The sequence below is a fragment of the Neodiprion virginianus genome, chromosome 3, assembly GCF_021901495.1.
Source record: "Neodiprion virginianus isolate iyNeoVirg1 chromosome 3, iyNeoVirg1.1, whole genome shotgun sequence".
NCBI lineage: Eukaryota > Metazoa > Arthropoda > Insecta > Hymenoptera > Diprionidae > Neodiprion > Neodiprion virginianus.
Window position 1 is genome coordinate 8,211,287 of NC_060879.1, and position 17,795 is coordinate 8,229,081.

At 34.9% G+C, this 17,795-nt stretch overlaps 2 protein-coding genes across 4 annotated transcripts; both read right to left on the reverse strand.

Moving 5' to 3' along the window:
* Positions 1–170: 170 nt before the first annotated feature.
* Positions 171–5,057, reverse strand: LOC124300989 (pickpocket protein 28-like). Its single transcript, XM_046755562.1, has 8 exons — positions 4,990–5,057; positions 2,784–2,987; positions 2,113–2,376; positions 1,916–2,027; positions 1,491–1,767; positions 1,004–1,163; positions 616–719; positions 171–464 (listed from the first exon to the last, which is right to left on the reverse strand). The coding sequence occupies exons 2-8, from the start codon at positions 2,828–2,830 to the stop codon at positions 337–339; spliced, it is 1,092 nt and encodes a 363-aa protein (XP_046611518.1). The 5' UTR covers positions 2,831–2,987; positions 4,990–5,057; the 3' UTR covers positions 171–336.
* A 2,311-nt stretch (positions 5,058–7,368) lies between these two features.
* Positions 7,369–15,515, reverse strand: LOC124300432 (uncharacterized). Of its 3 annotated transcripts, none has more exons than XM_046754530.1 (7): positions 15,183–15,513; positions 14,567–14,629; positions 12,789–12,997; positions 11,925–12,060; positions 11,261–11,394; positions 9,875–10,181; positions 7,369–7,529 (listed from the first exon to the last, which is right to left on the reverse strand). In XM_046754530.1, the coding sequence occupies exons 1-7, from the start codon at positions 15,217–15,219 to the stop codon at positions 7,444–7,446; spliced, it is 972 nt and encodes a 323-aa protein (XP_046610486.1). In that variant the 5' UTR covers positions 15,220–15,513; the 3' UTR covers positions 7,369–7,443. The 3 variants fall into 3 exon arrangements, with proteins under 3 accessions (XP_046610486.1, XP_046610488.1, XP_046610487.1); XM_046754531.1 differs by lacking the exon at positions 7,369–7,529 and adding an exon at positions 7,553–8,514 and having other exon boundaries at positions 15,183–15,515; XM_046754532.1 differs by lacking the exon at positions 14,567–14,629 and having other exon boundaries at positions 15,183–15,511.
* Between the last annotated feature and the right edge of the window lie 2,280 nt (positions 15,516–17,795).

Below are 17,795 nucleotides of genomic sequence, written 5' to 3' on the forward strand. Positions count from 1 at the left end.
CTGTCATTAATTGAATTTTGATCAATTTTTTCCATGGTTTAAGGAAAATGAGTGAAAAATTGCTATAATTGTTTTCTTAATAATTTTCAGGATCTTCGTGAAAAAAAATATCTATTTGTGTTTGATTTTTCGTCAGAAATAGTTTAACAGTACCTGAAATTCCAAACCTTGTTTCTTCTAATTATTATCTTCCATGACTCATTCTATAGCAGTAAATAGATATGTATCATTTATAATTGATCACAGAAAGTACAGAAAGTACAGAAAGATAGGTAAATGTGCATCGGTTCACGCGAAACGTCTGACAGTGGACTTCAATCGTTGTAGAAATTTCTATTATTTTCGTCTGTTTTTAGACATATAAAATCTATACCAAAAGAGCTTCAACGTAAGGTAATAAAAGATTTCAATGAATGATATTATACTTGCACCAAGGAATAATCCTGCAGCTCCACCAACTGAAACTGATCGAAAAGATTTTAATAATTCGATGCAATTGTATTACAGATTCTTTATACAGATGTTGATTGTCTTTTAAATTGTGATAGCCAGGAAATTGCAAGGGTGAAAAAATCAAATTTTGGTCAGGATCGGAGAGTATGATTGGTAACTTACCTAAGAATTCAGTAAATCCGAAGAATACTTCACGACGCATCTTGGTGAAGGGAAATTCAATATCAATGTTTACCGCCCTGACTGGTATGACGTCTACTCGGTCACTTTTTGAATAAAAATATCGCATATTGAGGGTAATCATATTCCAAAAATAAAGAAAGGCTTGTAAAATTTACTAATTCTCACTATTATTTTTAACAAGAGAAAATCCTGTTCTCCAAAACATAAAAAGAAATTTGAGATGTCGACAAAAAATTTATCTTTAAAAGCTTGAATTTTCTTCAGTTTGCCTTTTCAATTTTATAATAGTTTGGACAGTCTACATAGCTAGTGGACTTCTGGTGGGGAAATATTTTGACTCAAATTTGGGTTCACAAAGAATACTCACATGTTGTAGGCAGTCCCAACACGAATATTTGGATACCTAGCTGTATTACAGTTTTCTGGGCAAGTACACAAATGTTTGTTGTTGCTTTTCAATGAAATTATTGAATCAGAAATACCGGAAATACAATGTAACTGTGTTGAATTACACACTGGAACTCCAGCTGTGGATAGAATACAACGAATTAGGAATATCTTCACATGATATAAAAGACATTGATTTGGCGCGGTGATTAGTTATTAAACTGAGCAAACTTTTTTACCTCTCTTATTGATGCCGTATTTTGTGAAGAGAAAAAAGTAAGCACATAGTTAAAAAAAATGTGCACATCAATTAACACAAAATCGCACCGCTTTTCAGAATCTTTGGCAATTCCAATATATCTGCAGTTACGAAATTGAAGACTTATCGGACCGTTTGAACTGTTTATTATGATACTGGACATAGAATCGAACCTGCAGAATGATTCAACACACTGAATAGTACTCACGAATCGGTCTTGCGAAATACGGGTAGCATCCACATCGAGTTTTTATAAAATTATATCTACATTCTAAGATACACATGTTACGTGTGTAAACTGGCCACATCTTTAAGTCTCCGTCTTCAGGAAAATTGCATTCCCGTTGACTCTTGGACATTTCTCTCAGTTCATCAGAGCCCTCCGTTTGTTGAACATTAATTTTTATATCTATGACAGACATTTCTTTTAAATTGTACCACCAGGTGTTTAGTTCAGGTAGATCGTTCGGATAGTGTAACGCCAGCTGTTGATGGAAAAAATTTAGTTTTGCTTACTTCTTTTACGTGCCTATAATTTCCACATTCGTAAAAAGTGCCCTTGCAAAAAATTCTAATAGTTTTAAGGACACCAGTTATAACATAAAATTTTTGATATGAACATGGAGAACTTGCTTCGTATGACAAAGGAATTGCCTGGATGTTTATCCTGTCGTTTCGACGAGCGTACTTGTATGTCGGTAAAGATCTCTGTGGGAAGATGGTCCAGTCATTTGACACCCAGTAGCTGAAAGGGAAATATTGTACGTAGCAGATGGAGACTAGTACTGGAATATGTGAATTCATTAATATGAAATCATGAATATTCTTACTCTACTGACGAGTAATTACTGTATGCACCATATAGGGCTGTACATATGCCTTTTTCTGTGACAACCAGAGTTTTGTAAGTCCCGGTACACTCCTGCAAACCGCATTGATTTGGTTCATAGTCGATATGCAAGTCCCGGATTATTTCCAACCAGTTGTCAGGTGAAGTACCGTTGTATATTGGCGTTTGATTTAGAGTTGAGTAGACTGGTCTTGATATGAAGTGAAAAAAATTTCTTGCCTCTTTTGTATCTTCAACTCCAAATCTTTTACAACAACATTGTCTAACGTTAAAATATGCGTGACAAATGAAATTGATAAGTTCCGATTTTTAAACATTGAATGTCCTGCCATTGTGTGAGTGATTTTTTTAAGAAAGTCGAAGTTGAATTCAAAGTATCAGGTAAAATATGCCGCAGTTGCTTTCAAAAACTGCAAACTACTTTGATAAGTTCAAAAAAAGAATTTCTTAAACTTACGACGACTTTTAATAGTTTTCGTGTTTAGAAGTTTCAATTATTTGATGTGATTTCCGATACAATCATTTATTATAATTATTTATCATGTAAAACACGAATTGGAAACGTTTCCTTGTACGCAGGTAATTATTTTCTGTAATCGTCTTGGGAATAAATCTCGTAATGTATTTCATTTCGCAGGGATAAACACTCACTTCTTGAAGACTGCCGGAAACTTATCCGTGGAAATGTAGTCGTTCATGCATATAGTCAAGGCTGGCTTCGTGACGTTAAAATTTTTGTAATCAATATCAAGTACTATGGCTGTCGGATTATTCTGGTATTCAAACCACGAATACTGTAGCGATGATGCAATCAAACATCCAAGAGCCGTTTCAACAAAAATTACCGTCAAAATCCTAATGAATCAATTAAAACACATGTGACAAGCTGTATTTGCATCTACACTCTTAGTTTTATAGAAAGTATTCTAAGTTGACAGTTATTTTACGCTAAAAGTGATTATTGATTTATACTCCCTGGCGGAAATAATTTTCAGAAACTTTTATAAATTTTCTCGAATTTTGTCAGTATGTCGGTTTATGGCATTTTCGCAATTTTTATGCAAAATTTTCGAGGGATTTTAATAATTTCTGAAATTTCTGAACAAGTATTTAAATTTCTATTCAGAATAATAATTTTATCGGTTTTATGAATAAAAATTTGCTATTTCGGGAAAATTTCTGAGAAGTTTCAAGAATTCTCGTTTGACTGAAAATATTTTTCCAGAAAATTCAATTTGATCTATTGTTCAGAACTTTGCAATCGTTTACCAAGATACATGAGATCTCCGATTTTTTCAGGTTTTTACTACAAAATGAAGTTCTAAAAAGATATCAGTTTTCTCCATAAGTTGGCCCGTTTTGCTTCATGAACTCGACTTAGTTAGAAATAGTCAGAAACCCAAAAACTGAGTGCGTTCCGATTATTTTCTATGGAAATCGAATTGATTCTGAGTCATTCCAAGAAATGCATTAAATTTTTACATGGAACTGAACTTATTTAGAGATAGTTAGAAACTCAAAAACTTGGCATGCTTAACAATTTCTATGGAAATCGAAATTGCTCTCGGTCGTTGTTAGAAATTCATTCGATTTTTCCATGCAACTGGACCAGGAGCGGATTAAGCTTAACTGCTGCCTTAGGCTTGCACACAAAAGCCGCCCTTTTAACGCAGCGTAGGTTCGGTGAAATGAAATAAAATATCTGATAGATTGAAAATGATTATTATCAGTGTTTTTAAACGTTTTTTTTTCAATTTTGCGGAGCAACCGGATATATTGTTCCAAATAATGTGAAAAAATCTCTGTAAAATGTGGATGCGATCAACAAATATTCAGAGAGGGCTACCGTACATCGAAAATTAAAAAAAAAGATAAATTTACGTAGCTAAATTTTGCATTTTTGCTACTGAAAATAGATGTTAATAAGATTGAACGAATAACAAACTTATTTCAAATATACCGGAAATGGTACCATTTAATCATTTCCGAAAAGTGTTGATAGCAATAATAAATTGAAATACATTAACTGTACAATGTATAAGCTGCGAAGAGTTAATGGAATTACTGATTGATATTAATAATTGTGAAAAAAAATATTGATTAATACTATTTCCGTTACAATTGAAGTATTTTTGTCCGTCATTCGATCTTTTTAGAATGTATTTTCAGTCACAGAAATGCAAAGCTGAAGTAACGAAGATTAATTTGTCATTTTTCCATGTACGGTAGCTGTCTCTAAATATTTTCTGAACAGATCCACGTTGCATGCAGATTTTTTTTATATAATTGAGAACAACATTTTCGGTTGCCCCGTGAAATTGAAACAAAAAGTGGAAAATATGAAACCTTGTGAAGTATCTTAGAATTGCTCAGACATTTTCAGAATAATTTAAACTGTTACAGAAGTGACGAAAAATTTAGCTCACAAACGTCGGGAAACATGGTATTCTTCTGAGTAATTTCGAGAGAAATTTTGTGAAATTTTTGAAAATTATTTCCGCCAGGGCTTTGCACAGTTGATCTTTCTGTTTGTTTTTTGAACCCGTTGAGTTCGGGAAAGGCCCTTTTGATCGATTAAAAAAATTATTCATTTCCGGAGGGAAGAAGTGGAATGGGGGGGGGGGGCAGAGTTTTCCTCTACAATGATGAAAGTTATTAAACAAAATAAATGCGCTTAGTGTGAAGTAGCTATGATGAACATATCATACGTTACAGTAAAAAAAAGGAGTAATTCTCAAATAAATACTCAAAATGTCGTGTAAGTGCGTCATAAGGCCAGAAATCCCTTTACAATTTTCAAAAGATCGATTTTTTTTTTACGTATTTCGAAAGTATAATACCCAAAGAATATACTGACCAAAGGAAAACCCGAAATAATGAATATTTGCGGAGTTATCGCATATAGTGTAGAGCGGAGCGACAGCGTGCGGACCGTTAGAGTTTCATTCGTTTCACACATTTCCGTTGTAAGTATTCCACTCATTTTGAATGTACACTTGGGGACTATGAATCTGAGACGGATAATTTTTTACAATAGACAGTTATGTTGGCAACACAGAGAAACCTGCAACCCCACAGTCGGTCGAGTGCGAAACAAACTCAATCTCAATAAACATAACATAACCCGTGACCGTCGAATGTAAGTTTCTCTGTATTGCCAACATAACTGTCTAGTGTAAAAAATTAGCCGTCTCATTGTCAGATTCATTGTCCCTAAGTGTACCAGTGATACTGTTTGATAGTTATTATACCTTTCAATGAAATGTCTCTTCGGCGCAACAATGTGATTCAGTCCATGTATAGTTGATTTGTTGAAAAAATCAACGATGTACTGTGCCATTGGTGTTTTTGCTCTGATTTTTCCCATTCCTACTTGCACCGCCGACCTGCCAAGTCGACCTACATCTTCGGGTTTAAAGATTTTTCGTTTCACCACATCAGGTACGACGTCTTTCAGATAATATGGAACTACATTTTCTTCGTAATCCTTAAGTGTTTTCACGTGAATTACGGTGGGCTTCATTGTGCAGACACCGTGTTCGTACGTAATTTCCGATGAGAACTAGTTCTGCTGTGATATCATTGTGACTGGGGTGAAAATACCAAGGGAAAGGTAGGCAGAAATAATGGAATAATTTTATCGAGCTGGGACATGCAATAATTATGTTTGTTGGTTGAATATTTTATAATCGCTGTCAAAACGCCCGCACGTACACGCATCCATAATAATGTGTATTGATTTACTGTATAGTATAATAGATACCTCATGGATAAATATCTATTTATTAAAATAACTACGCTAATCGCATAAGAATACAGTTATCTGAAAGTTTACAAATATTTGCTTGAAATAAGTGTTGGAAATTTAAGCATTTGTTATTCGTAAAGTCGTACCCAACAACTTTGAATATTTGGAAATGCATGTCCAATCAATGGTCGTAGTGAAGGAAAAAATCCTAAGTTCAATTCATGCTTATGTCCAATTAGGTCATAATTGCTTATATACACATGACTTTCAATTAAAAAAATTGCATTCTTCTTCCAGTCCTATTGATTTTCGATGATTACATTTAAATTCACTTGGTGAACGGTAGGCGGTCAGCTGTTCAAAGGTGTGGAATAAATAATTTGTCAGTCGCGAGTGACCATTAATTAATTTGTCGATGAACAAAATATTGTACTAGGTGCGTCAAAATTTACTAACCAAATTAAGTTTATTGGGGCCAATAAAAATTTTTCATTCGAAGGAATAACTATAACACATATTTCAACGATTCAATCACAAGTGCAAACTTCTTCTGACATTTTTTATATTAAGTACTTTTCAATATGTAAACCTGTTTATTCCTAACTTCATGAATTTAAACCGATTACAGGTTCAAAATTACTTCAACTTATATAATGAAATACGTAATTGTTATCTAATAATTCTACAGAACTCTAAAATTTTCCACCATGAAACTCTATCGATTATTCCCTGGCCGATTGCAAGTGACTGACTATAAGTTATACAGTGATTTGTACAAATGATGAGGAAATAAAATTATTTTTCATTGAAGAGATATTAGGTTCGACAAAATATATTTGTTCGTAAAAAAAAAAAAAATTTTAATTATATTCAACTGTATCTTCAAATTAAATAAACATTTAAACAGTGATGGACATTTGATTGATTCGACTGAATCGACCTTTATTCACGATGCAATCATAATTGTGGTTCATTTAATTCAGATGTAACAGCTCATAGAATGGCGAATACATGATTTCCAAAAATGAAAAAGGGTTCTGCAATATCATTCATAGATTGCCTCATAGCTGTGCAGTTTATTACAGTTTATTATATACTGAAAACTATATTGGAGTAGCATATGTACGCCACAACTCATCCTGAATAATTTTTTAGTTTGCTCCGTGCTTTTCTCAAATGTACGAAATGATGCCATTGCCCATGTGCGTTAACCACGGGAACTGTTGAATCGCAAGTAAAATAAGTGGGACGAAAGACATCGCAGACAATGCAAATCTCAGCGATTTTGATCGTACGTTATTTTATCGACAGTATTGTTGTTTTTTTCCTTTCGAATTTGCCTCAAAACTCGTAAAAACTCAACGTCTCTGACGTCAATATTTCCTTTCCACATCAGAATTAAGTACAGTTTGTTTTGATATATGTTTATCTTCTTCCTCATTGTATAATCATGGTATCACATAAATAATTATACACCGCAAGATTGAGTCATTTCCGAGATATTTTTATAAGCAGATTGATTCATATAAATAGCTCCAAAATACCGATATCATATACAGAACTTCATCGAATTAATGTTATTTGTAAAATTATCAATAACACAAACATCATGTTCAGCACTTTTCTCCGGCCCGCCGATGAATCAATATCTGAAAAATAAAAGTTATCGATTTTACAATCTCTCCATTGAGTATCTTTGTGCGTCTGATGGTATCCTTAATTGGGGCGTGGTTAAAATGGCAATATGGCGCCGGAAGTGAGTAATCAGCTGATCATTTTAAGTGAATTTTACAGAACTTAGGGCACAGAAAACATCGTGCAAGCTGTTGGACTTGAAATTTGTAACATTAAGCCAATATAGAGTAAAACGCGTAATAAAAAACTACCTCTATAATTAAATATGGCTCTATTAGTGTGATATATTCACTACCATCAGATGGCGTTTCATGTATTTACGGATCCTATATGTATAGCTAAGATTGCGAGTATTTAAGGTGTCGTTTCCCTGAATTGAAATCAAAAGATCGACCCGTGTCAATTCGATTGACTTAATATTCTTATCAATTCAGCTGCGTCGAATAGGTTGAAGAAAATCTAACGACTTTCATAGTTTATGCCCATGTCTCGGGTCGTCTTCTTTCTAGCAATTATCATCCTTGCTAGCTCCTTCCAAATTCACTTCTCTTTCTTCTATTTTTAAGCGTAGTAGCTTTCATACGCATGTAACTAAAATCAAATTTCTAATGAAATAAAATACTTTTCCCGACGCACAAAATTTCTGTAAACCCTAACCTAAGAGAATATATTACACAGACTCAGAATTTAGCTGAGTTGCGGGGCAAAAAGAACATCCACGTATTATCTGACGATTCGGACTCTGTTTGTATGGTTAAGATATGAAGAAACGCACGGATCGATCAACGAGCTTACGAATGAATGCCTGGTTCCTTGGATGGGAATCAGAAATATTTGCACTATGAAGGCTCATCGTAATGTGCTGAATGAGTCAGCCCAAACTCCTCGCTGTACAATAAAACTTTTCGGTCCAGCAGTTTGATGGATAAATATGCTCAAACAGTTTTAGATTTCATATAGCTTCTTTCGTACTCTTTGTCTGGCTCGGACGGTTATGACCTGGATATTCGATCATTAGTCAACGCAGAACAGAGTTCTTTACCTTGGCGAAAATAATTTCTACGTCAAACTAGGAAAGATTGGCGGTCGCAGAAAATAGTAGCAAATCGTAAAAAAGCGTAAAGGATTGTAGATAATCTTGAATAATCGAAGTATTTTTCGTAGAAAAATACAAATTTCTACGAATAATTATGAAAAATACATATTGGAAATAGATTTGATTTTTTTTTTGTAGAATGTCGTAGAAAACCACGTGGATCAATGAAAAATTACGAATAACTAGTTTTTATGCAAGATTATTTCATTTTTGTACCCAAACATAATGAACTTTTTCTGCGTAGAGCTGCGTTGAATTTTGTTGAAAAGTACAAATTTCTACGAAAAATGATGAAAATCTATAATTTTTTATGAAATTATAATTTCGGATCTATATCATCCGTTAGATGTCGCATCTCTCTCACAAGGGAAACTTGTCGTATATTTTTGAACTCATTTTAACTCAATTAACTGACTTCGAAGTTTTTCTTTCACGACAATTCTTCTATTCAAATACATCTAATGAAATAAACTGAAGTACTGAGGACTTCAAAGAATGCGATCGCCCGGTCGTGCCTAGGCATGTCGATTCTCTTTAAAAAAAATCGATCTCCGATTCGATTCGAATCGAGCATACTAGAATCGATTCTTGTTCAAATCGAGCATTAAAAGATCGATTTTCGATTAATCGCGCCAATTTCAAACATACCTAATATATAAACATAACATCACGCCTATATTCCTCCGAAAGAATAGGTAGAGGTGGGGATTGAACCCAGGATCTTTTGCTCAGCTGCAGTAGTTGCAACCACTAATGTTTATCCACAGTATATTTCTGATAAATAAACTCAGTCACAAGAATAGGTTAGTTAGAATAGTTAGGTTAGGTTTGAGTGTTTGACGTTTAGAGACGCGCCCGGAACAATAAAATGTTTTTTTTTTTTGTTAACGTTGCGTTTTGTTAACGCAAGCAACGCCACCTTTGGAAGCATTCATAAAAATGTACTCTATGATGCGTTCAAATTATCGACCAAGTACTACCAGTTGCTTTTGCGTCCGATAACAGCAAAAAATTAATTGATGGGTCCGATTCGGGAAGTTTATGGATCGATTTATTGAATCGATGTAGGGTTCAAAATCGATCTGAAAAATCGATTATATCATTCAAAATAATCGATTTTTCGATTAATCGATTATGAATCGACATGCCTAGTCGTGCCTGTTGAAGAAAAGCTTTTTTTTTTCCATTCGGCTTGTTTAAAATATCTTTGCGGATTTTTTTAAACTTAAATTTATAGTGTACAGTAATTGCGACGTTTATCACCTTTAACATCCGCCTGGCCGTCGGGTTTTCTCTGTCCCGTTTGCAAGTTCGGAGGCGGTTGAAGGTAATTTATTCCAACTATGGTAGCAGCGGGCTCAAAATTTCTCACTCTTGGACGATCTTCCTCAGCACTGACTTCCGTGCTTTGCCAGTACAATTCGTATATTGACGCACTGCAGCGCACTTTCAGCTTTCCAGTGGCAAAGTGTTCCGGAGTAACAAGAAATTGCACTCCAATTGCCGAGTACTGTTGATCGGCAATATTCGAATCTTGGGGATTGTAGTACCGTGTTTGCGAACTTAACGGCTGCAGGGAGAAAATATGATTTTGATTAAAACCCTCTTCATTACGGCAAAAAATTGGATACATAATGTTAGGAATTATTTTTTTAGGAAGTTTTCTTTGATTCTGATAATTAATTAACACTTTCAAGTATTCTCACAGGCTATTTTATAGCTATTTTTCGTATATTTAGAGAATTAAAACACATTTCTTTGCGGTGGTTTGCTAGTTCTGATAGTATACTAATAGATTTTCAATGCTCGAGAGTAATTATTGCGATATAATGTAAATTGTTATTGTTAGAAATACATTAATGGAAAAAAATCGTGAAAATTGAAGGAAAAATAACCCTCTACGCATATACATGTTTTACATAAATTACAAGTTTTTGGGGTCGCTAATTACGAATCTGAAATCGGATTTAAAAAATTCAAGATGGCGGATTCAATATGACGGACGAAAATTTAAAGTTTGATCAAAATCGAAGAAAAAATTCTGTCCGGGTATTTTTGGGGTCACTGACTACGAATCCGATGTCAAATTTTGAAAATTTAGCATGGCGAATCCAATCAGTGCCCCGAAAACCCCTGCATAGAGTTTTTTGACTGTATTCCATCAAATTGATATTTTTGTCCGCTATATTGGATCTGCTGTCTTGAATTTTTGAAATTTGATTTCAGATTCGTAATCAGAAACTCAAAAACCATGGAATAGTATTTTGATATAAGAGTTGACTTAGCCCAATAATGTGTGGCTCAAAGGTTTAAATTATCTTGTGATGAACAATGCGACATCATTCAAGAATTTTCATACTGAAAACTATCGACTCATTGTTTTAAATTTGTGAAAATATTTTGAACAATATTAATGGGCAATTATTCTGTGATGGTCGAACTGAAAAATGACCATCGATAGACGTTTAATCGTCCGTATAATTGCAGAGTTAAACTATAATTGATCCAAGCTACAAACGACTTGGAGAAGCAAGTTGAGTAAAACCTGTGAATAATTGAAAACCAACTATACGATTAAACAGCTAACGAGACATAAATAATTGAATACCTCTGGCAATCAACTGAAAGAGTAACTATTTACAGACGTACCTGATGGTCGTTAATATACCACGTTAAGTTCGCGGCTGGTTTACTGCCATCGGAAGTACAATTTCCTCGCAAAATATCTCCCACGCGATATTTTCGCTTCATACCGTGTATGGAAGGACGGTTCTGCGGCAATTCTGTTGCGGACCATAGAAAAAATTAATCATTCAAATTATAATCAAACATAGAAATGAATACATACCTATATATCATATGCGATCGCAATATTTTATTGCAATATGAAATTATATTATATGAGGTTCATGAAACGTCCGAAAGTTTGGTAAAAAATTTATTACGACGAAAAACAGAACTTTGATTAATCAATTTTCATGATGAAATTGAATTAAACAAATTGACGCTAATTAAAAAATATTTATTCAAAAACGATATAAGTGAATATAATTAAGCGAAATTAGAAAAACGGTACTGTGTTCGGATTAAATAATGGTACGACAATAAAATTGCACCGTTTCGAAAATATTATAACGATTAGGTATGTTTGGATAAAATTTGTCATTCAAAAATGTTGTACTATTCAAGGAGATTATTTCTGTTCCAACTAGACATAAGGTGTTTGCTTTCAATTAAGAATTACACAAAATCGTTTGCTTAAAAATTTTTAGTTGTCGTTTAGGTGAAATAAAAAGTATGTTTTATCCCTTACCGACAACATTCATATTTGCAGAAACAATTGCAGTGTGAAAAGAAGGTGCATCAGCCGACACTTCGCAGCTGTATGTACCTGCAGCATCCAAGTCTAATCCAGTAACCGTAACCTGGTTAGCGTTACTTTCGTTTTTCTGCAATAAATACAAAATCAGAAGTTTTCTTGTAAAAAAAAAACTTTGCCGACACGGGTAAAAAAATCGCAAAAAATTTGTGATAAAAATGTGAATGTACGCCGAGATAAATTTCTAGTTATGGTTGATACATGCAGTCTTTAACTATTTTCATTTTTTACCATAACTGAAAAATGTACAGTTTTCGTTCTGTTTACAAAATGAAAATTACTTTTGTAACTGTGACCAGGAACTTTAGTACGTGTTTTTATCATTCGTACTATATGTTCTTGTAACTATTGCTATAATTCGATGCTTGTGAAACAATAAATTGATCTTAAGGTTTTTACATTGAACTACAAAATTGACGTAGCGAACTAAAACAAACAGATTTAATGTCGAAATAACCAGAAAATGCGTACTGACATCTATAATTTCATTAGATAGTTACTAATCATACCGCATTTGCCTGTAATACGCAGTTTGTAAGAATTTTATTTATACAGTAACTATAGGTATAATGAACGAAATGTGTCTCATTGTTTGTATGCAAATATTCGACGATTTCTCTGCCGTGCAGGATCCCAGTTAAGAAATTTCTGCATGTGCACAAATTTCCCCAGGGGTGAGATCCACGTAATACAGATACACGTGTAATTTCATCTCCGATTTATTATGTGCGGATGACTGGGCGTGTACACAAGGGTGGGTTACTCAGTGTCTGTAACAAAAATGGCACGTATACTCACGTTAACACTCAGAGTGCCGATTGGAAATGTCTTAATTGCAGGGCTCTCGTTGGGGGTGTAGCGGTAAAACTCTCTCCGACCCTTATACCACTTGACGGCATAGAGGATATCGCCCTCTGTGTCATACAAGCATTCGAATATCGCTGAATCACCCTTCCTTACAGCCTCCGGAATTTTTATGCGGACCTCCTTTAATCCTAAGCATATTCCTGAGTGCAGAGGGGAAGTATTTGTGCAATTAATTACCTGCCGCTAACTTTTGCACAACCTAAACATTGGGTTTTCTGTGAAACTCGTCGCTCTACCCCACCGAATAGGCAACCAAAGCTACTTATCGTATTGCTATCCGTTTGAAAGATTTATCCGTGGTTGCCTATTTACAGGCGTTGAACGTTGAGTTTCACAGAAAACTATCGGTACGTTTTATAAGTGTTATGATACACGCGTAGCTAAACGATTCAAATATTCAAATAATTTTCTCCACGAAATAATACTTGCACTTTACAATGTGTGTTATACTAAAGTAAAAAAAGTATTTATGAATTAATTCTTCGACAGTTGCGTGATTCTGATTTTTCGACAATTTACACGACTTAAATATCAGTAATCATAATAACAGCATTGCTACTCATCCGCGCGGCTTGGATATAATGTAATTAATACCTCAGAATATTACTGATCCATATAATACTGCATACATCAAGTTACGGTGGTTCTTCCGGCAATCGATTGACTTACGAGAGTTTCCATGTTTTGGTATATTGTTCATAAAGTGAAATAGTTTCTGTGTCCGAAATTTGGGGCTCAGTTATCGGGCAAGTAACAGAAATAAATGATGTTGAAAACCGATTAGAATGAACTTTTTAACAGGGGGGTTACGATCGACCTATCATTGTAAAAATTTCAATTGAATGTTTCTTACCTTTAACGAGTCACGGCTTTCACAAAAGAACGACGTATATGTAGTTTGAAATATAAGAATTCTATAGGTGACAAAAAAAACGAGGGTTTTCGGAAATTCTGAAGAAATATTTCACGATAAAGCAACGAGAACGTACACCGAACGCGTTTACCTCGTAGGCGCGTGAATATCTGGCAACGTCGCTTACTTGAGCCCGTGATCAACGACGCGCCAGATTTGAAAATCACTATCCGTATGATATTAGCTTTATGAGACGTGCATAGGCAAGGATGACAGTGTCATGAGGGGAGCAAAAGTATTCATTGAATGGCCTCTAGGATAAAATAACACGTTTCTTTTTCCATGTTAAGTACAATATTACTTCTACCAAATATGCAATTTTCACGACGTAAACAACGCATACGAACTGAACAGAGATGGATCAGGTGTTGAGACGGAGAAGGAAGATGGCAACGCTGCCACATTTCTCACTTCCCAGGAACGTATCAACCCATAAAAAAAGACCAATTATGTATCCCAATTTTTTTTTTTTTGTCTAATTCATAAATACTGAGTACAATATTATTCATAACACATTTATAGTTCCTAGTCGTATCGATTCAGTGAGAATTATGCGTAGATTCTTAATTTGACATTGGACCCATGGTGGGCACCCACATAATAAGTCCCTGAGCAGAAGAGGTACCTTAATCGGATGGCGATGCTCATCCGATGGATATGTGTATGTATGTAAGTACGGCTATAATACATACCTATATATACTATATATCTATAGGTATACGTATGTAACGATGTGCCTAATGCCTTCGTAAAACGTTTCAGAATTCTGAACCCATCAGCAAATTTCGTTATTTACCTTCGCCACGGCCGCAGCCCCGTGAAATGTGTTTGAATTGCACGTCGTAAAGTTCGTTAGTATCTACGGAATAGCCACACAGATCGTATTATTAAATCAAAATGACCCCCTGTAATATTCTATCACTCGTTCCGTTCAACGATAATGTCATGCACCAGAGTAATTATTACGCGCGGCAAAATTAAATATCTTTAAACTTTTGCGCCTCGTGTAACGTGGTAAAATCTGGGCGTTCCGATACCCTCAAACAACATTCCGCACATAAATTCCGAGACTTATACATACCTACATACCTATATATTCGCACCCCTAAATATCTTCGGATCTGCGCCGCGATTTAATCGACGATGAAAGTCACGCGATTATAATACAAGCATGCAAGATACCGTGCGGTAAATGTCATAGGAATTATGCTCACTGCATTTAGCCGATGTTTAATTCCAATTTGCTGTAAAATTGACGGCATCGACTTTTATACTCTGTGATGTAGAGCTATTTTTATTATTCAAGGTAAAATGTACGTGTCTTCTAATTCCGATTCGGTATAACAGATTTTAGCTGCGAATCAGACCCCGATGCATACGCAGTTCGTCAATCGAAGATTGTTATTGCTTACCCACGACATAAGCGAAGAACACCAATTGCAGTTCCATCGAAGATTGGCTAAAAATTCTCTCAACGAACCGGATCGAAGCACAATTTAAACTTACACATCGGACACCGCTTCACTTAGAGTGGCCCTGCAGATTCGCTCACTGATCTTTCTTAAAGCCACTTTTATAGTATGCGTACTACTCCGATAGTGCGAACGCAACTATATCAGCCCATACACGAAGTGTTCACCGTTCAAGGAACTCGGAGGGGTGGATGGCTGTGGGAATATCTTTTACATAACGACACACGCAGGACTGTATCCTCTCTCGTTCGATGATTCTGCCAGCTTCGCGCAGAATCAATGTTTCCTGCCTGCGCCTGCGTCCCGAGTCTCTCTCTTCCGGCTCTCGCGAAATTATCTAATTTCGGCTGAAATCAGCGATTCTCCTTATAATTACTGATTTCATATTTAACAACAATATTTTGGAACTCCTCGTTTCCTTCTTCGCTCTGTACGATATAAAGGCAAAGTTTCTAATGTCAAGGGTTGCGCTGATCAAGCCGGTTCCGTAAAAGAAAATATCCTGGCCGTCCTTGTCGCGCATCGATTATTATTCCTATATTATTTTTATTTACCCAACTCTGTGTCATGGGAAAATTTTTCTCCGCATTTCATGTTTTCTCGCGTCAAAACTCCGCAAAGCATCTTAGAAAATAAATTTCTTGAATTTGAAAATTTCATACATTTTTCAACAGCGTTTTGTTTTTTAATTGTAAATATTTTTCCAAGATTCTGAATTTTTTTGCCATGTACAGGATTTTATCGTTCTCTGCGATATTCGAAAATTTTTATTCATATACTCGCTGGTTACTGGTTACTGGTTACTTTTGTTTCTGTAAACAAATATTCAAATAAATCGATTGAAAATTCATTGGTTCATCAAATGAATTTGCTAGATACAATTGAACTTTACTTGCACAGAGTAAAGTTTCGGGGTATTGCAAAGAAATGAAATTACCATTCTTTTTCATGTGTACTGAATTACACGTAGCTTACAAGTAAAAGAATTGTAAATTCTCTTTCAAATTTCATTGCAGATATCTCATATAATGTTGAAATAAGTTTACGTATTAATAAACAAGAGATAACAATTTCGTAAAGAAAATTAGATTTAAATCAGACTTGAGACGAAATTCAGAGATTCTGGGATAGATAAATTAGTGTTAATTTAATACAAAAAATCGCTCCTAATGTACGTGGAATAATTCTAAGAAAAATAAGATTTTCTCGGGGTATTGTAGAACTACTCAAAACGTTGGAGAAACAAAGCGGTATATTAAAAAACGTGAAATTTGACGGAGAATCACAATCACGCGTAACGCATAGCCCCGAACACTGTTCGAAGTAAAACAAAAAAAATCAAGCATGAAATTACAGGACAAGTTAATCTTAGTATGAGACTGCGTTTCACTTGGGAGATTTATGGAAAAGTATCTAAAAAATTCTCTCCAGTGTTTTATAGAAAAAACTATTACACGGAATTACACCATTAAATTTCCCCGGTGTGCATGATGCTCATGCATACTTAATAAGGTACCTAAGATGTTTGCACAATATTCTTCACTTTCGTGTTTACACATTCATACGCGGGTGACTCTGCATACCGGTATAAACGCGCTTGAAAGTTATAAGGATTATAATATTACCATGGTATTCCGAAGTGCCTCTGGAAAACTTGATCCCAGATTTTGTGGATTAACCGATCGGTCTTAAATGTCGTACGAAAATCGCTCTGGGTTGCAAGATGTGAAAATAATAAAGCTTAAGGTTTAAAAAAGTTGCGTAAAAATACAGTATGCTTACGTTTTGGGTTTACATAAGTGTGCCTAACATCTTTATTTACATGAAAGTTTATTTTACTTATGGCGAGCGTAATTAAAATTTTAAAAGTCAGTTGAAACAAACAGGGTGTCACAGTTCGTCTCATATATATAATCCAAAAATAGCTAGGTATACTTTTGGCGCGTAAGTGTGAAATAGTAGGATAACAGGTATAGTATTCGTTTTTACGCCTGTAAGTATTATCGTACATCAAGGTATGTTGGGTTGCCAATCGCAAGGCGTACCGCCAACTATTCCCCGCAACCGAATACCTCATATTTTTTTAACGCTAGTCTATTGTGGTCAGAAATATAAAATAAGCATTTAATTGTACAGGCTTATTCTCTAACTTTGCAACTACGCATAGCCATAGAAATAAGGAGCCGTTCACATATTACGCAAGCACTTTTTTCTATTTACTCAAATTCATCCCTAATTACGTAACAGGGATGGTGGGTCCGTCGTGTTCACCATAATTAGCGCAACAAACATTTGTGGGGATTTTTCGAAAGATTTTTTCTCTTTCTTTAACTTCCTATTCAGATGGTGGCCTGCATTCAACCTTAATTTCAAATGTCTCGATGACCCGACGGCCTCATTCATTTTCTGTTATTCGATGCATTTTTGAAGTTGAATTCAACCAAATTAATGTAGTTCAGAATACGTGCACTATTTTATTTCAAAGATTTCGCTTTAAGAAATCGTTTATGTTACCTGGCGAGTATAGTTACGATTCCGTGAAAGGTAATGGAA